The following is a 20444-nucleotide window of genomic DNA, read 5'->3' on the forward strand; positions in this document are numbered from 1 at the left end:
ACAAGTGATACTTCGCGACAATTTTGAAAAATTAATAATAGAAAAACAAATTATAAGTACGCAGAACTTAAACATCTTAACGTCCTCATATTCATGGATAACCTTGAAAGGTACTCTGCCTCTGAAGTTTATCACTTGCTTCAAATGTAAAATTCTGGCTTGTCATTGGACATAAGTTTTCTATTCAATTGCAAAATCACGTCAAAATTCCCTATACGTCTGAATTAATGTAAAGAAGGTATGTGTAGGCCTTTGTAAACGTAAATGGATTGATAAATTACGTCACAGTCAGCATCCTTAAACAAAGCACGCAGCTTGTTGCTATATAAACTCGCGAGTCTCCTTTTTTTTATGCACAGAAATCATAAATGCAAGGTAGCCCCAAGGGATGTTACACACGTAATTAAAGTGATTCTTAGAACATTCTGAAACACATTGTTGTTCTAAAAGGGAAATGCATTGGTTTGTAACTTTCCTAATCTTTGAATACTCCGCCTTAGGCTTCTAAGCCTATAAACTAGGAGTTTTTAAAAATATAATTTTAGTAATAAAATACTCACCCATATATGAAAATTGTATTAGTAATTTAACCTAAAGTAGAGATTGGGATTTTACACTTTAAAATGACTACATATCTTGATGTTATGGGATTTTCGAAGAGTTTTGTGCTGGTTTGGAGTTCGCATTATTCTCAAATGTTGCTGGAACAGCTGTATTCAGTAAGTGTGAAAATGGCGACAAGTAGTGGAAGGGTTAGTACTGAACCTCCACCTTATGGATGTCACAGTGCACAGCAGGACCCTATTAATGCATTATACCCAATGGTTAATGAAGACGAAACACCCCTCCCTCGATCTTGGAGTAGCAGGGATAAATACAGCTTCATTGGGTTGTCACAAAATAACCTGAGAGTCCATTACAAGGGTAAGTGACAACATCGCTCTCTTGAGCCCCTTTGTTTATATTTGGATTTGTCACTTTTACTTCGTTATTTGGGTAATTATGAAATTCGTCCTATTATTTACAGCAAGATTTACCTTCTGTTAATCCTCTGGCCAGGTGGTAATGTGTCGTAAATGGCTCTGGAATTGAAGATTTACGATATCCTAAAGGGTACGAGAGCCCTTTGTGTTGGAAAGAAGCGATCAGCTGATTGCGACGCAATCGAATTCGTGAATTTTTCTTCTCCCAGGATTCAGTTTTCAGTCTCATGATAAATTACTTGTGGGTTTTAACTTAATTCCTCTCGAGTATTGGTTATGCTCCCATTTTACTCCAGGGTCATTGGTGATCAATAAGTTTGAGCTTCTCAGAAAATAGGTTATTCACCTGCATTCTTCGCCTACGGTAGTTGATCTGGCGAGGCTTACTTAGCATGAAATTAAGATTAGTTAGCCTTACACACTATTATTATTATCGTAAGTCTACATTGACATTTCTGATTATTTACCTTGCATCTGTATGTCAAATTTTGAATTTTATTTTCCTATTTACGACCTCTACTGTACTATAAAATGTTGTTTCCCCTCTATGTATTATTACTTTGCCTATGCAATTCAGAGATGCCTTCAAGTAAGAATAGTAAGAACATGGTATCTTTAGTGTTGATGTTCTTTGACCCCTTGATGAGTAAGGATATGCTGTTTAAGGATTGGTTACTTGCAAACAAAGGGTTTCAGTGTTTGCTATATTACCGATGCACAAGCAAATATTTTTAGGCAATTAATCAAATCACTTAAAAGTTGCAAGATTTGGTAAATATAAGGTACGGGGTGTATGTATGATATCAGCCACCTGGATGTATGGTTACGGCTAACTTAGAATATGCAGTGTAAGAGGGGGTTGCTAGCCCCATGTTAGGTAAGTAGGTAGGGACACAACTTGTAGGTTAGGTTAGGGGGGAAAGTTTAGGTTAGTTGATGTCCATTTTTAATCCCCACAGGAGGAACTGTCCGCTGATATACAAAGGCTTTTAAGAAACATTAATTTATAATCACATACACAAACCCTATATTTTTTCTACTTGCTCTTGTTTTATCCATTTGTGACAATGAATATTAGTGCAACCAACCCATTCATGAGTTTTCTACATCCTCTTAAAAAATAATTATGGGTTATCCCAGTGGAAAAGCGGGCTTTGTTTGAGGGAAACACTAAAAAACAAGTGGATTTTCAGCTGTAAAAATGGTCAGAAATACACAATAAACACAAACCAACTAGTTGGAAAAATATATGGTTCATGTAAGTGGCTAGATGGAAAAAATATATGGTTTGTGTAAGTGGCTAGAAATTGAAGTTTCATAGTTTAATATAATTTATATTATGTTCCCCAAAGGATTCTTATTCAGACATAGCTTACTTCGCTTGCAGTATAATTCGAACCTCGCTGCCCATCAGTTCTGGCAAGTAGTACATGGCTGAACTGTGCATGCCAATCAAGCAAGTCATTATTTTTGGGATATTTTTTTTTTACTTGAAATGACCAATAATAGTTTGAACAGTGTGTGTTTTCAACATATTCAGTTACTGAAATAGATGAAATTACACTTTAATTTTGAAATAGATTGTACTTTCCATTTGGAGACTTCTTTTGATGGTAGTCATGCAGAAACTGAAGGGGAGGGTGGACAAAATGGCTGTTGTAAAACAATATCTAGGAACTTTTGCTTAAATAAATATTTAGAAGTTCTTCATTGGTTAGAATAGCTAGTTAATGATTATGTCATACCAAGACCGAACAGCTGGCAAAAGCGAATCCAAACAACACTTACAAAGTAACTCATAATCAACTCCCAAAGGTATGGAATGGACTTGACAATGAAGTGGTGTTCACAATTTAATTGATGAATACCAGAGTTATGCCCCAGCCCCCATTAATCATACAAAGACAAATGCAAAACTAGCCAGTACTCGTTCATTTCTTATAGCGAATTTGCTAGAAATTAATGTATCGTATTAATCGAAAACAAATAATTTTAGACAGCTTATGGTTATTAATAGGGTTAGTATTTTGTTTAGTTCTGTTGTCAAGTTGATTAATTTTGATGTAAAGTTGATTTAAGATGTGCAAGTCCATTTTAATTTTAAAGTAACAGTTTATTTCGATAGGGTGACGGTTTTATCTTAGTGTTTTACGCAGTAAAATCTGTGGTATGTAATGGATCAAGTGTGATACAGTCTTAGACTAGGATTGTTTGCTGTTTATTTCCAAACTTTTGGCTGTATTTGAGGCCCTTTGAAATTTGTGTGCAGTATATCCTTGATATATCAAACCAACCAATCAACACTAATGTGGACAGCAGAGTTTGTGACAGCATTGACCAGATTGATTTTTAGATGCATCCAAAATATGTTTCCCAGTTAGGTTGGAGAATGTTAGCTTATTTCTTAAAAGATTCAAACATAACAAAACTGTTGGTCAGAAATTTACACCACCATTTTTGATATGTACATTATGTAATTACAGTACTTATGAGTTCCATACCCTGTTCATGGCGAAATCTAATCAAGGCCGTTTGCGTCAATAGGCGTAGGAGGACACACACACACACACAGAAGAAGAGAGAGGGGGAGAGAGACAGAGAGAGAATACATACTGTATTTTATTTATCCGTGCATAAAGCAACCTTTAGATTGGATAATGTAAAAAGGAAGAGGAGTTTTGTCATTTCTGTAGTATAAACAGAATGCTAAATCATAAAACCATATGTCTAGGCCTATAAGTTAGGTTTTGGCCATGTAAAAATGTTATTACACTTTTAATTTATTTTATGTATGTATAGAAATTTTGAATAAAACTGATTCTGTATCATATTTTCTCTACATATAATGCCCAGTGAGGAAACGATTTTGTTTGTTTACGTTTCATCATCAATCACAATGAATGAACAAACTAACTTTCATACATCCAAGTGATAACTAACGATACTTATAGTTTCATAAACTGTATGAAATCTGTTATTAATTATAAGATAGTATGAATAGGTTTGGAAATTACCGGTATATGAAGAATACTTTTTATTCATGTGCTCATTCTGGATAGCGGTAGCTTGAATCAGCTGACGGTGTTTACATGTTCTCGGCTGGGCTCTAATATGCAGTTTACAAACTTATTCAAAGCTTTTATAATAAATATTGCACAAATGTCAATGCTGTATGTTATAAATTACCATAGTTTACTCAAAGCTATTAGTTATCAGTTGGATGTATAAATGCGTTCGTTTGTTTGTTCATTGTGTTCCCTTTTTGGCCTCATATGTAGGAGAAACATGATATGAAAAGGCCTTTGTTTCATCTATTTTGAATTTCTAAGACCACTAAGAGTAGCAACATCTATAATAACATCATCTTTTCTTATGCAGACAGTCCCCAACCAACAAACACAATGGGGACCGAGAGTTTGTAGCTCGAATTGTTCGTAAATTATTGCCGTACAAGTACCCCTAGGGTTAAATTTTGGTCTAGGTTATGCATAGCCTAACTAAAATGCCTCAGACTTTCAGAAGTCAATGCTTATGGTAGAATTAAATAAAATGCAGATGGTAGTTTACTGGATTATTTTAATTGCTGTTGTTTGGACCGAAGGAATCGGGTGGCGGCCGCCACTTTTATTGTTTTGATTTGTCACGGTTGACGAAATCAGCCGATCAGTTGAGGCACAATTCTCTCTCTCTCTCTCTCTCTCTCTCTCTCTCTCTCTCTCTCTCTCTCTCTCTCTCTCTCTCTCTCTCTCTCTCTCTCTTTCTCTCTCTCTCTCTCTCTCTCGTTGATTCAGCTAGTAAAAAAAACCCAAAGAATTTTTTGCATATGTAAATTAGAAAACCAATCAAAAACAAACAATAGCCCATTAAGAGACTCAGGAGCGTGATCTTTTAACAAATGATAGGGAAAAAGCTGAACTTATGTCTATTTCGCAACTAGGGAAGAATCAATGATCCTCCCTGAAACAGTTATCAAATATGAAGGGCCACAACCATTGGGTAGAATCACTTTTACAATGGATGATGTCAAAAAAAAAAAAAAAAAAAAAAAAGTCTCCAGGTCCATATGACATTCATCCAAGAGAGATCTCGGTATTATTATCGCCGTGCTTTGAAGTTCACCAAACAGAGCATAAAAGTTAAAATGGAAGCACAGAAACTAATATGGTGCATACAGTTAAGAGACAATTCAAATACAGAAACAAAGACACTACTACTGCTGTACACATCACTAGTAAGACCCCATCTAGAATACAGAGTCCAAGTATTCAGAAGGATATTGATAGACTGGAAGCAGTACAAGCTTGGGTCACCAAACTAGTTTCAATACAAAGGCAATTTGGATATAGCGGAGGATGGAGTAATAACAAATGTAGATTACAACAATCTATTCACACTTAGCACAAATCAGTCCAGAGGTAAAGGATACAAACTGGAATTGAAAAGATACACCACCACTCAATGTAGCAATTTTTTTACATTCAAAATTGCAAATACTTGGAATAGGCTTCCAATGGATGTAGTAAAAAAAGTAACATGGTAAATGAGTTCAAGAATAAGATCATAAGGACTAAAGACTTAAACTAAATTGCTCTACCCAAGGGCAAATGGAGTCTGTGGATGGACTAAAAATTCTTTGAGACATCCAAAATCCTTGTAAAACTAACACACTCTCTCTCTCTCTCTCTCTCTCTCTCTCTCTCTCTCTCTCTCTCTCTCTCTCTCTCTCCTCTCTCTCTCTCTCTCTCTCTCTCTCTCTCTGTATGTGTGCGCGCGCACGCTGTAGTATAGTTCATTATACCGTACTGTACATATTAGATAAAGAAAATAAAATACTGTAACTTACATTTTTAAACCATTTTCTTTCGGTTACAGATACTGTATAATGATGCGAGACGAGTTAGCCGTCACCTGGAATATCTCGCCGTCATTGGATAACTCGTTGTCATATAAATTGTGCCAGTTGTTGACAGAGTTACTTGATTTGCACAAGCAATATTCACCATCTTCTCACTGCTATATTGTTTCATGATAATGGCTACTTTCATTTCTATTGAAATGGCTTGCTTTTTCTTTACACTACCACTATCACCACTTATACTGTATTGTACTTCATTGCACTATCACTTGAAATCTACTCATCAGTCATAGTTAATGTTGTTGTAATTTATGGAAATAAGGCAAAAATACGGTGGAGGTAGTATACAGAAACGGCTACAACTATCACAATGGATTTTGAATAAAGCTGGTCATTGCTGCCAGGCCTGGTTGGCGGCTGCGTCGGTGCCGTGAACCAGTCGTGAGTGGTGCTAATTTCAAAATTTGACTAGCAATAGTTTGCGTTCGTAAATCGAATGTTCATTCCTTAAGGACTGTCTGTACACTGTTAAGAATACTACTTGTTTATATGTGGGCATATCTTCAAGAGTTGTTGCTTATCAGCTGTGTGTGTTTACATGTTCTGAGATGGATTCGCATAGAAAAAAGTTGATTTCATATATAATATTTAATAGGCTTTTTATACTGTATTGAAAATATACCAATAATGAGTAGGATAAAAATTGTTTTTCAATATTTAACTTAGCCGGTGATTATATAAGCTGCAGCTCTGCTGCTCGACAGAAAACTCTACGGAAAAAATCCGCCAGCGATCGCTATGCAGGTAGGGGGTGTACTTCAACAGCGCCATCTGTCGTGCAGGTACTCAGTACTCATTGTAAACAAAGAACTCAATTTTCTCTCTGTCGTGCTACCGGCAAGACCTACTAATTCGCTGTTGCTAACTGGATTTGTTTTCACAACTATTTGGTGAAGTACACTATTCTAGTTTTGAGCTTTCGCTGTGCAGGCTTTCTCTTTAATAAATCCTTGCATTCTTTTTTTGATATCGGATTATTTGTTGATGACTTTGGATAGTTTTTGAATTCCCCTTTGACCAATTCAAAATGGCTGACCCTTCTCAAGTCCCAAAATTCAGGAAGTGTAATGCTAGGGACTGTTCAAGGTGTCTTCCGAAGGCCTCTATCGATCCTCACACCGTTTGTTCCAATTGTCGGGATAAAACCTGTCAATTGGAAGATCGATGTGAGGAATGCGTTTGGCTTTCGGAATTCGATTTTATCGAATTCCAGAAATATACACGTAGGCTAGAGAGAGATAGAGTCAGGAGAAGTTCATCTCGTTCCGTTGATTTTTCCTCTCCTCATGCCCCACAACTTATTCCTTCCCCTGTAGTGGTTGCTCCTAATCCCCCTTCTGGCACTCAGGAACCTTCGATGGCTGACATGATGCGTGCCATCCAAGCTCTGGGTGAGAGAGTTGAGTCCCTGGCTAGTGACCGTAACCAGCTCATGGCGGACGTCAAGGAGCTGAAGTGTAAAAGTGCAGTGGGAAGTGGTAAAGTGAGTGATAGTGTTGTGGATAGTGTTGCGCTTGAGGGTTCGTCTGTTCGTGCCTGTCGTCCTCCTAGTCCGGGACCTCTTGCAAGCTCCCAAGTCCAGGGGAGAAGCAATGTCGTACGACCAATGGGTTCGAGAGGCTTTAATCAGCGAACAGACGTTCCCTCCGTGGTTTCGGGCGTATCTACCCAAGATCGCCCCACCCACACAAAAACGAGAGAGCCCATTTATTCCTCGTCTGCGGAAGAGGTTTCTCGTAAGAAACCATGGACCAAGGTCTCACGACCTCTTAAGCGCAAGTCGGTCCCTTCCGCGCAAGTCCAACGGCCCAGTTGTAGCCACTGGGTCAGTTCGGACTCGCTGCAGTCTTCCGATGACTGCTCACCTCCTAAGAGAGGCAAAGCGGTACCGCCTCAGGCAGTTACACCGTCTGTCGCCGCACCTGCTCCTGCAGACCCTAAGTGGGTCTTTGCTGCAGACCATGCAGTACCAATTAACGTCTCTGATGCAGGACTTTCGTGCGGAGAAGGTTGCTGCTGCACCAGCCTCTTGCCTACAACCAACCACACACTCGGTTGTGCGTCCTGTGGACGCTGAGGCGACCTTCTTGCGCACTCCAGCTGAGAGAGTCCCGCCACCCATGCGTTCCAGTGTGCCCTGCCAGCCGCATGTTGACGTTCAGCGACGCATGGAACCTTCCGTTGACGTTCGCGAGGTACAACAACCGTCAGAGTAGTTTTGTTTTGACGCGGTGCGTCAACCTCCGCAACCCAGTGTGGTTGCCACTGCTCTCCCACATCAGACTAGACAGTCTGGAGTAGACGCTGTGCGTCCCCGCGCTGCTATGGTTGTTGCCAGCTCACAGACTGGGCAACAGTTCCATGACGTTGCGTCCGGTTCAGTCACGCGTGCACCCGTGCGACCGGACTCAGCTAACCAGCCGATACCTACTCCATTGCCGCTTCCTCCTCAATACTCGGATGATGGACTCTCTGATGATGACGATGCGGCACACGTTGATGAACCACATTCGGACCTTGACGAGCCCAAGTCCACGCAACCCTCTTTGGACTTTAGAAAAGTTCTTGCTCTGTTCAAAGAGATGTTTCCGGACCAGTTTGTGTCTGTGGCTCCGCGCTCTCCTCCGTCAGAGTTTGCTTTAGGTACGCAGTCATCCTCGCCTGCCTTTACTAGACTCGTCCTCGCACGCTCGTCCAAGAGAGCTTTACGAGTAATAGGAGAATGGATGCAGTCCAAAAAGAGTCTAGGGAAGACAGCCTTTACGTTTCCCCCTGCTAGACTCTCTTCCAGATCGAGCGTCTGGTATGCCACGGGAGAAGTTCTCGGCTTGGGAGTTCCTGCCTCTGCCCAGGGCGACTTCTCATGTCTTGTAGACTCTCCCCGCAGGCTAGCCATGAGACGCTCTAAGATATGCTGGTCACCTTCGGACCTAGACCATCTGTTGAAAGGGATATTTAGAGCCTTTGAGGTCTTCAACTTTTTAGACTGGTGTGTGGGAGCTTTGAGCAGGAAGATCTCCCCGACTGAGAAGGAATCTTCCTTGCTCATCATGTCCTGCATGGACAAGGCCATACGTGACGGGTCTAGTGAGCTTGCTGCATCGTTCATATCCGGAGTCCTCAAGAAGCGCGAGAACCTTTGCTCTTTCCTGTCAGCTGGAGTGACACCGTGTCAAAGATCCGAACTTCTGTTTGCTCCTCTTTCTAAGTGCCTTTTTCCAGAGGACTTGATTAAGGAGATTGCTGCTTCTTTGATACAGAAGGACACTCATGACCTGGTTGCGTCCTCTGCCCGCAAAGCCACCCCTTTGCCTACCTTGTCAGCTAGACCAAGGATGGACACTCCAGCGTCCCGATTTATTCCGCCCTTTCGTGGCAGAGCCTTCAGCAGAGGAGGTGCTCGTGCCGAAGGGAGACGTGGGAAGAAGAAAGGAACCAAGTCCTTTAAAGGCAGAGTCTGACTGCCAGCTTCTTCAGACAGCAGTGGGAGCCAGACTCAAGAACTTCTGGCAGACCTGGGAGAAGAGAGGTGCAGATGCACAATCTGTGAAGTTGCTCAGAGAGGGGTACAAGATCCCTTTTGTACGAAAACCCCCCTAGCAACGTCTCCCATCGATCTTTCTCCCAGGTACAGGGAGGAAGACAAGAGACGAGCATTGAAAAAGGAGGTGTCTCTCTTACTAGAAAAGGGAGCGGTAGTCAAAGTCCTGGACCATCAAACCCCGGGCTTCTACAACCGTCTCTTCTTAGTGGCAAAGAAGACAGGAGGGTGGAGGCCGGTGCTAGACGTCAGTGCGCTGAATGTCTTTGTCACAAAGCAGACGTTCTCCATGGAGACCACAAAGTCCGTTCTAGCAGCGGTCAGAAGGGAAGACTGGATGGTCTCTTTAGACCTAAGGGACGCATACTTCCATGTCCCCATCCACCCAGACTCCCAACCTTTCCTGAGATTTGTTTACGAAAAGGTTGTCTACCAGTTTCAAGCCCTGTGCTTTGGCCTAAGCACAGCTCCTCTTGTGTTTACGAGGCTGATGAGGAATGTAGCCAAATTCCTTCATTTAGCGGACATCAGAGCCTCCCTCTATTTGGACGACTGGCTTCTAAGAGCTTCTTCCAGTCGTCGCTGTCTGAAGGATCTAAAGTGGACTCTAGATCTGACCAAGGAATTGGGTCTCCTTGTCAATATGGAAAAGTCTCAAGTGGTCCCATCCCAAACTATTGTGTATTTAGGGATGGAGATTCACAGTCTAGCTTTTCGGGCTTTTCCGTCGGCCCCCAGAACAAGTCAAGCCCAGGTATGCATCCAGAACATGCTGAAGAAGGAACGATGTTCAGTCAGGCAGTGGATGAGTCTGATAGGGACACTATCATCCCTGGAACAGTTCATATCGTTAGGAAGACTACACCTCCGTCCTCTTCAATTTCACCTAGCTGTTTACTGGAAAAAGGACAAGATGCTAGAAGCGGTCTCGATCCCCATTTCCGAGAAGATGAAGTCTGCCCTGACTTGGTGGAAGGACAGTATCAGCCTCAGAGAGGGTCTGCCCCTGGCTGTTCAGACTCCCAACCACGTTCTCTTCTCGGACGCATCGGACACGGGCTGGGGCGCGACATTAGACGGTCGGGAATGCTCGGGAACTTGGAACTCGAGTCAAATGACAATGCATATCAACTGCAAGGAGCTACTGGCAGTTCATCTGGCCTTGAAAAGCTTCAAGTCTCTCCTTCAAGGCAAAGTGGTGGAGGTGAACTCGGACAACACCACGGCTTTGGCGTACATCTCCAAGCAAGGGAGGGACCCACTCTATGACGTTGTACGAGATCGCAAGGGACCTCCTCACCTGGTCAAAAGATCTAAACATTTCACTAGTAACGAGGTTCATCCAAGGCAACTTGAATATCATGGCAGATTGCCTCAGTCGGAAGGGACAAATCATTCCAACAGAATGGACCCTACACAAGGATGTGTGCAAGAGACTTTGGGCCACATGGGGCCAGCCTACCATAGATCTCTTCGCAACCTCGATGACCAAGAGGCTCCCAATATATTGCTCACCAATCCCGGACCCAGCAGCAGTTCATATAGATGCCTTTCTCCTAGATTGGTCACATCTAGACCTATATGCATTCCCCCCGTTCAAGATTGTCAACAAGGTACTGCAGAAGTTCGCCTCTCACGAAGGGACAAGGTTGACGTTAGTTGCTCCTCTCTGGCCCGCGAGAGAATGGTTCACCGAGGTACTTCGATGGCTAGTGAACGTTCCCAGAACTCTTCCTCTAAGGGTGGACCTTCTACGTCAGCCACACGTAAAGAAGGTACACCAAGGCCTCCACGCTCTTCGTCTGACTGCCTTCAGACTATCGAAAGACTCTCGAGAGCTAGAGGCTTTTCGAAGGAGGCAGCCAGGGCGATTGCTAGAGCAAGGAGGACATCCACCCTTAGAGTCTACCAATCGAAGTGGGAAGTCTTCCGGAACTGGTGCAAGTCAGTATCTGTATCCTCGACCAGTACCTCTGTAACTCAAATAGCTGACTTCCTTTTATACCTGAGGAAAGTACTATCTCTTTCAGCTCCCACTATCAAGGGTTACAGAAGCATGTTGGCATCAGTCTTCCGTCACAGAGGCTTAGATCTTTCCAACAACAAAGATCTACAGGACCTCCTTAAGTCTTTTGAGACCACGAAGGAGCGTCGTTTGGCTACACCTGGTTGGAATTTAGACGTGGTACTAAGATTCCTCATGTCAGAAAGGTTCGAGCCTCTACAATCAGCCTCCTTTAAAGATCTCACTTTAAAGACTCTTTTCCTGGTTTGCTTAGCCACAGCTAAAAGAGTCAGTGAGATTCACGCCTTCAGCAGGAACATCGGATTTTCATCTGAAACGGCTACATGTTCTCTACAACTTGGTTTTCTAGCCAAAAACGAGCTACCCTCTCGTCCTTGGCCGAAATCGTTCGATATTCCAAGCCTATCGAATATGGTTGGAAATGAACTAGAAAGAGTCTTATGCCCTGTGAGAGCTCTTAAGTTCTATTTAAGACGAACTAAACCTTTACGAGGACAGTCAGAAGCTTTATGGTGTTCAGTTAAGAAACCATCTTTGCCTATGTCAAAGAATGCTTTATCCTATTTTATCAGACTGTTAATACGAGAAGCTCATTCACATCTGAGTGAGGAAGACCAAGCTTTGCTGAAGGTAAGGACACATGAAGTTAGAGCTGTCGCAACTTCAGTGGCCTTTAAACAAAATAGATCTCTGCGAAGTATAATGGACGCAACCTATTGGAGAAGCAAGTCAGTGTTCGCGTCTTTTTATCTTAAAGATGTCCAGTCTCTTTACTAGAACTGCTACACCCTGGGACCATTCGTAGCAGCGAGTGCAGTAGTGGGTGAGGGCTCAACCACTACAATCCCCTAATTCCATAACCTTTTTAATCTTTCTCTTGAAATGTTTTTATTGTTGTTTTTGGGTTGTCCGGAAGGCTAAGAAGCCTTTCGCATCCTGGTTGATTTGGCGGGTGGTCAAATTCTTTTCTTGAGAAGCGCCTAGATTAGAGGTTTTGATGAGGTCCTGTGGTATGGGTTGCAACCCTTCATACTTCAGATCCTAGGGGTCGCTCAGCATCCTAAGAGGATCGCGAGGCTCCGTAAGGAAGACGTACTTAAAAAGGCAGAGTAATTGTTCAAGTCGACTTCCTTACCAGGTACTTATTTATTTTGTTTTTGTTATTTTGATAACTTCTAAAATGAAATGAAAAAAATCCTTAGCTCATAATAATGTAAACATTTATTGCTGGTCTCTACCCACCCCCCTGGGTGTGAATCAGCTTATATAATCACCGGCTAAGTTAAATATTGAAAAATGTTATTTTGATAATAAAATAAATTTTTGAATATACTTACCCGGTGATTATATATTAAAGGACCCTCCCTTCCTCCTCAATAGAGACGCAGTGGACCGAGGAGAAAATTGAGTTCTTTGTTTACAATGAGTACTGAGCACGACAGATGGCGCTGTTGAAGTACACCCCCTACCTGCATAGCGATCGCTGGCGGATTTTTTCCGTAGAGTTTTCTGTCGAGCAGCAGAGCTGCAGCTTATATAATCACCGGGTAAGTATATTCAAAAATTTATTTTATTATCAAAATAACATTTTTAAACACAAGACTTACCTGGTAGTTATATATATAGCTTACGTCTCTGACGTCACGACAGAAAATTCGAAACTCTCGGCAATTGCTGATCGGATAGCCAGGTGTACCACCTGCGCACCCCATTGAGGTACCTTGGAACCATCCCGTTCCCTATATTTTCTCTGTCGCCACTATCGACAACATTGTTGGAGATTCTCCTCGCTTTTTTCCTGATTTCATTGCTGTCACTTGATGAAGTACAATAATTTGGTTTTTGACTCTCGCTTGATTGGATTTTTGACTGGATACTCTTGATTTATGATTTGATATTGATATTTTGACCCTTGCTTGTTGTGATCTCTCTAACAATTTTTCAAAATGGCCACCCCTCCCTGTAACGTTTAGTGTGTGTGAATAGGTGTAAGACCCGGTTGCCAAAGGCAACACTGTGGACGTCGCTCCCAACGTGTTCGTCCTCTTAGCCTCAGAGGTGCTCCTTTGCTGTCGGTGAAGAGATACCTGTTTGGCTCTTCAGCCTTGTCACCGCAGCCATCAGAGAAGGAGGAGCCTCCTCGTCTGACGTCATCTGGTTCCCAACCTTTGCTTGCTTCCCGACCTTCTCCTGATGACGCAGCCTTTAGTCCACAAACTTTGGTTCAGGACTCTCTGCCTTAGGATCGGCACGTCCCATTTGGAGGATGTTCGTCCTTCTGAAAGACACATCCTCTCTCCAGCTCATCCTGCTTCGCGCCAACTTCCCGCTTGTCCGTCTCCTCTGTCTTCTGGTTCCCGTCTCCCTACTGCTTATGACGCTCCGTTTCGCTGTCTGCCTGCGCGCCGATCTCCTACGCTCCATTCACCTACACAGGTTTCTCTTGCTCATCCCGATGATCCTACTTGCCGCGCTCCTTCCAACCTTCGTCGACCAACATGTCGCTCGCCAATGTTGGGCTCACACCCAAGCAACGCATTACATCCGATAATCATTCTCACGACCCCGCGTCTGCTGCCCATCGTCAGACCGTGCAAAAATCTCCACGTAAGCAGTCACCCAAGCGCCAGCTTTTGCTGCATCAGCGCGCGTCATTAGATCATCGGGCAGTACATTCCCATCTTCAATCGCCGCCTACGCGTTGACTTGCACTATCTCGCCAGCATTTGCTAGCATGCTAGCATTTCCAACGCGCAAACGTTCGCCTATACCTCACAGCTTTCCTCGTCAACCGTCATCGGTTTGGCAACGCTCGCCATCGCTTAAGCACTCGCCAACACGGAGGAATGCACCACAACTTTGGCAAGCACAAACAGAAGTCGACATCTGTTCTCCGCTGACTTCCAAGAAGTCATGCCATCAGATGGAGGAATAAGTAGTTGTCCACATGGAACAGGAGCAGGAACAGAAAGGTAGGTTTTCGCCCTCCAGGCCATCGGTCCTCTCACCTAGGAAGGGTAGAGTCTTTCTTCACAGGTCTCCGTTGCCCCATTCCCCTCCCCACAAACGCATTACAGCACGACCAACGGTGAAAGAGCGAAAGTGCACTTCTGGGAAACTTAAAATTCTGAACTCACTTATAAGCAAGGCGGACCCACATCATTCAAGGGTTCCAGAGAAGACTCCTGAAAGAGATCCTTCGGTTCCCTCCCTTCGGGAGATCTATCCAACAACACTAGCATCAGCAAACAGCCATGGTTTGGTGCCATCTTCAGGGCAGTGGTGCAAGCCTTCAGGCCTGCCCTCTCGGCTCGCTCCTCGGAAGCCTCTGTGAGCCTTCAACACCCTTTTTGGCCCAGTGGATGTTTGGCAAAGAACCTTGGCTGCCTCTCCCGTGAAGAGGAAAAGGAGTTCCAGACACAGTCTCATCCTCTGGGGTGAAACGTACTCCTGTGAGGCCATCAACACCATGTCCAAACCTCTCCGGTTCTCCTTCCACTCGCTCTCGTAGCTCACCGCCATCTCAACCAAGACAACCTCACAAGGAACCTGTCCCAGTCTCCTCCATTTCACCTTTTGAAGAAAACTCCCCTTATAACGAGAGCACCACACCCCCGGAAGTAACCAGGAAGGCCAGATCATTCCACTCTGGAATACAGTGATGCCTCAGGATACGAAAGTAATCCGTTCAGGATACGGTTTCGTATCCTGATTTTTTCGTATCCTGAGTCGCGTTTTACATGTAAATAGCTTAATCCGTTCCAAGCCTTACGAGAAGACACCTTTTCTTCCATAAACACGCTAAACTGTAGTAATAAACTTGCAATGCAGCCATTTCTATCATTCAATAATTAACCCAACCGTTAAAAACAGCCTAATCCAATCCAGAAAATACCATGAGATTATTCAATTATGTAGTTATAGCCTAGTTATCCCCTCCAAGCCCTAAGAAAACGGTCCGTTTTCTTTACTACTGTATAAAAGTTACGGTACTGTATGTAAAGCATTTGGATCAGTGAAGGTGTATTGTTACGTACACCTAAATTAAGGATTGATACCCTGAAAAAAAGGTTACACTTAATTAACAAAGAAGTTGAAACTTGCCTTTTGATTGAGACGATGTCCGATAGCGAAGTCGCGGCAGAGGAGGATGGCATAAGGCAGAAAACGTAACAAGTGACAGACTACGTACAGTAATTTACACACTTAACACATTAACACTTAAACTTTACGAAATAAAAAAATGGCAGAAATAATTAACACTTAACATTACGTATGGAAAACTATAAAATGAAAGAAAAAATTACTTTAACACTTAAAGGTAACATAAAACTTAAAATTGAATTTTTTTTTTTTGCTTTTTTATAACTTTACGTTTTTCATATTTTCTAAATTTCTTCTACTTCTTCATCACTTTCTTTTTTTTGTTAATTTTCTTTACTTTCACCTTCTAATTCTTCATCACTTCCTCTTTTCTGTTTCTTTTCTTCACTTTCACCTTCGTCTTGGCCTACTAATACTGCTGGCCTCTTTATTAAGAAACTATCCATTGAAGCTTGTTTCTGCCTACTTTTCAACACATTTCTAAAATGCGTTAGGCAAACGTCATTGCAGTGTTGAAGCGCACGGTTGGTATAAACTTTTTCTGGATGTTCCTTTTCGACGTAGTCTGCCATTTTATGGAAACCTGCGAGAATTTCCTTAATGTCTGCCGTTTTCAAAGGTGTAACATCCTCCTCATCACCGCTAGAGAACTGCTCTTGAACAACACTCATTTGCATAGTCTCCAACTCCTTCAGGTCGTCCGTCGTCAACTCCTCGTGGTGCTCCTCGATAAGTTCATCTATATCCTTGGCGCTAACTTCCAGCCCCATGGACGTACCAAGATGTACGATGTCAGCCACTTCAGACTGCTGAATGGGTTCAGGATCGTCAACGATCTCGGCTTCGCCTCCAGGCTTCCCGAACCCCTCGAAGTCTCGTGCAGAGACAACATCGGGCCACAGCTTCCTCCAAGATAAGATCAGGGTACGCCTCGAAACTTCCTGCCAAGCAAGATCGATGAGTTTGAGGCATATCACGATATTAAAGTGATCTTTCCAGAATTCACGCAGTGAGGTTTGTACTTTCTGTGACTTGGAAACATCTCTGGAAGAGATGCTTCGTGTACAATTTTTTAAAATTAGAAATAACTTGCTGGTCCATGGGCTGGAGGAGAGGGGTGGTGTTAGGTGGTAGACATAGGACCTTTATGAAGGAATACTCGGCCAGAAGATATTCCTCGAGGCCAGGAGGGTGAGCTGGAGCATTGTCCAACACCAGCAGACATTTCATAGGGAGGCAGTTTTCTTCCAAATATTTTTGGACAGTCGGACCGAAGCAGACATTCACCCAATCAATGAAAAGTTGCCTCGTTACCCAGTTTTGAGCATTCGCCCTCCACATCACGGGAAGGTTCTCCTTGATGACTTTGTGGGCTTTGAAGGCTCGGGGATTTTCAGAATGGTACACCAGCAGGGGCTTTATCTTGCAGTCCCCACTGGCATTTGCGCAAAAAGCAAGGGCAAGCCTGTCCTTCATAGGCTTATGTCTGGGTAGCCTCTTCTCCTCCGCCGTGATGAACGTCCGACGAGGCATTTTCTTCCAGAAAAGCCCAGTTTCGTCGCAATTGAAAACTTGCTGCGAACTGTAGCCTTCCTTCAGAGTCAACTCATCAAACTTTTTAACAAAGGCTTCGGCGGCCTTCGTGTTCGAGCTGGCTGCCTCCCCATGCCGTACCACTGAATGAATACTAGTCCTTTTTTTGAATTTCTCGAACCACCCCCGAGAAGCCTTGAACTCTGGGGGTTCCTGCTGGGATGTTCCTTCTCCTGCCCCTTCGGCCTGAGAACGCACGAGATCACCGAAAATGGCGGAGGCCTTCTGGCAAATTGTAGTCTCAGTGATGGTGTCTCCTGAGATCTCTTTGTCTTTGATCCACACAAGAAGCAGCCTCTCCATCTCTTCATGCACGTGGGTACTCTTGTTGGAGAAAATAGTGACGCCCTTAGAAGGTGCCGCTGCTTTGATGGCCGCCTCCGGCTTCAGGATGGTGCCTATCGTAGATGGATTCCAGCCATATTCCTTGGCGATCGCACTTAAACGCATGCCAGACTCGTACTTTTTCACGATTTCGAGTTTCGTCTCCATCGAGAGCATCGTCTTCTTCTTCTTTCCTTCGGCAACATTCTTGGGACCCATGGCTACAGTATTAAGCTCAATACGTAATACACTACGTACGTTATATACAGTACTATGTATAGTAAACACTAATACAGTACAGTGCACAGTAACGAATGTTTAATAACGATAAAACGTGGTGTACGAATGTACTGTATTTAACACTACGTCAAACAAGCGAAAGCACACAATGTCTGTTAACGATACCGCGGTCGGAACGAAAAGAGAGAGAGAGATGAATGCCTGTGCGTAAGCAAGGTGTGATAGTTGCCGACCAATAGGAAAGCAGGATCTTATGGCGTCAGCTAGCATCTGAGTAGGGAGATAACCAATGGGTGAGCGGGAGGCTGTAAGTGAGTTTACCCAAGTTCAAAGTCTGGCGGCGCGCGCTTTTTAAAATTACTCTCGGCGACAAGTTGGGATCTCGTAAGGTTTTCGTATCCTAAAATTTTATTCGTATACTGGGGCATAAAAATCTTTGAATCGCTTTTCGTATCCTGAATTTTTCGTAAGCAGAAACTTTCGTATCCAGAGGTATCACTTTATTGGCTTATTTCTCGCAGGGAGTTGAAAGACTCCGAGACATTGCCGAAGTCCTCCTCAAGGACCTCCAGACCCGCAGGGGCAGTCAGTCACCCCAAGGACGACCGCGATCCACTCCGAGATGTGCTCTCTGTGGTGGACGAAAGAGACTTTGCTGGCAGTCCCACTTCAGAGGGGGAACAGGAGTTGGAGCATTCTTTCTGGCAGGTACTGACTGTGACGAGGGTTCTCAATGGGGTGTCCGACCCAGTGATAACCCCCATGGAGGGCAAAAACACAGTCCTAGGCCTTGTCTTAGGCAATCAAAAGCCACAAAGTACAGTGCAGCTCTCCAAATTCGCCTCCTCCCTTTGTTTGAGCTCCTCCCACCTCCGCGGGTTCAGCTGTGGAGGTATTACGAGGTCTTGGACGAGCCTCGGCCATCTCTTCCACTCCTCCATTCCCTGGAAAAGCTGACTATGGTGATCTTTGTAGAGAGAGACTCCAACCGTCGGGTTGCGTTCTCGGAGACAGAGATTGTCAATCAAGAAGCTTGCAAAGTATGCCATGCATGCTACTTCGGGGTTAGATCAATGGTTTGGGTCATTGGGAATCCTGGTACGGACCAAGGATTTCTCTAAGGAAAGTACCAGGAAGGCTATGGAAACCTTCCTCCTCTTAGGTGCCCGGACCATCTAGTCCTTAGTCCACCAAGTATCGAACTTGTGGGTCAATACCATCCTCAAACGTAGGGACTTCGTATCTGAGAAATTCCATCTGCGGTCTTTAACGCAGAGCTCGAAAGGCTCGGGAACTCCTCTCTCGAGGGGATTTCATTGTTCAAGACTTGGGATGTTGAGCAGGCTGGGGAGAGATTGAGGAAGTTCCACCAGGACTCTCCTCCATAAGGCCTTGACAGCCTGGCCCCATAGACTGCCAACCTCCGCAGCCTAACTAACCCAAAACCTCGACGAGTAAAACTGCAGTGAAGAAAGTGGTGTCGAAATAGCCCATTTCTACCTAGATCAAGGAAGGGTCAAAGTCATCCTGGGGAGGAAGATATCTTAGAGGGAGTGGCTGTGGCCACAAACGCTAGGATAGGCATTCCCCTTGCTTGTCCACCAATAAGGGGATGCCTACAAAGTTGCTGAAACAGGTGGAAGCAAGTCGGAGCCGATCCTTGGACAGTCTCCGTGATTCGTTCAGGATATCACATCCCTGATCAAGGATCCAGTATCGATAGACTCCTTTGTGATGGAATCAGCAAAGGGGCTAACCCTTCGGACAGAAGTCCAGACCATGTTGGAGAAGGGCGCTCTCCAAGAGGTTCTCGACGACTCCCCAGGCTTCTTTAGTCGACTCTTTCTTGTGAAAAAGGCGTCTGGAGCCTGGAGACCAGTCATCGACCTCTCAGCTCTGAACAAGTTTGTCAAAACAACTTTATTCAGCATGGAGACGGCAGATATGGTCAGAAAAGCGGTAAGACCACAGGACTTCATGTGCACACTGGACCAAAAGGACGCATGCTTCCGGATCCCAATCCATCCATCTTCAAAGAAGTACCTAAGATTCAGCCTAGACATCAAGAAATACCAGTTCAGGGTACTGTGCTTTGGTCTTTCCACGGCACCCCAAGTCTTCACTAGAGTGTTCGTCCTAGTGTCATCTTAGGAACACAAGGTTGGCATCCGCCTCCTCTGTTATCTGGACGACTGGCTGATCCTAGCAGACTTGGTGGCAACCCTTCTTCAGCACCGAGATAAACTTCTCAGGCTTTGCCAAGATCTGGGGGTTATGGTAAACCTCGAAAAGTCCACCCTGCTTCCCACTTAGACTGGTATAACTAGGTATAGTCATAGTCACCATTCTCCACAAAGCCCTCCCAGCAGACGACAGGATAGTGAGTCTGAGGAAAGTCGCAAGATCTTTTCTCAGTTAAGAAGAACTCCCGGCCCAGAAGTGGCTGTCTCTCCTCGGACACCTGTCATCCCTAGCCCGTCTAGTTCCCATCGGCCGCCTTAGGAGTGGCAACTCGGTCCTGGTGGAATCAGGCTTTCGATTCACCGGACGCTCTGATCCCCATGGGACCAGAGGAATGGATGGACCTCGAGTGGTGGGTTACAGACGAGAATCTGCGGAGGGGCGTATATCTTCTTGTCCTCCCCCCCGACTTATGCTGTTTTCAGATGCATAAAAAAAATGAGTAGGGCCCTATGTGCTGCACCGCACAACCTCAGG

The 20444-nt window shown here is 44.1% G+C and overlaps 1 protein-coding gene across 1 annotated transcript in view; it reads left to right on the top strand.

The window, feature by feature from the left end:
* The first annotated feature begins 706 nt into the window (after positions 1-706).
* The window catches only part of LOC137645998 (ran-binding protein 9-like), a 218945-nt gene continuing 199207 nt past the window's right edge, over positions 707-20444 (top strand). Inside the window, exon 1 of the mRNA XM_068379128.1 lies at positions 707-924. Within this exon, the coding sequence (XP_068235229.1) occupies positions 732-924 (193 nt within the window). The 5' untranslated portion in view covers positions 707-731. The remainder of the gene's footprint in view (positions 925-20444) is intronic.

This window comes from Palaemon carinicauda, chromosome 8, assembly GCF_036898095.1.
Source record: "Palaemon carinicauda isolate YSFRI2023 chromosome 8, ASM3689809v2, whole genome shotgun sequence".
Lineage (NCBI taxonomy): Eukaryota > Metazoa > Arthropoda > Malacostraca > Decapoda > Palaemonidae > Palaemon > Palaemon carinicauda.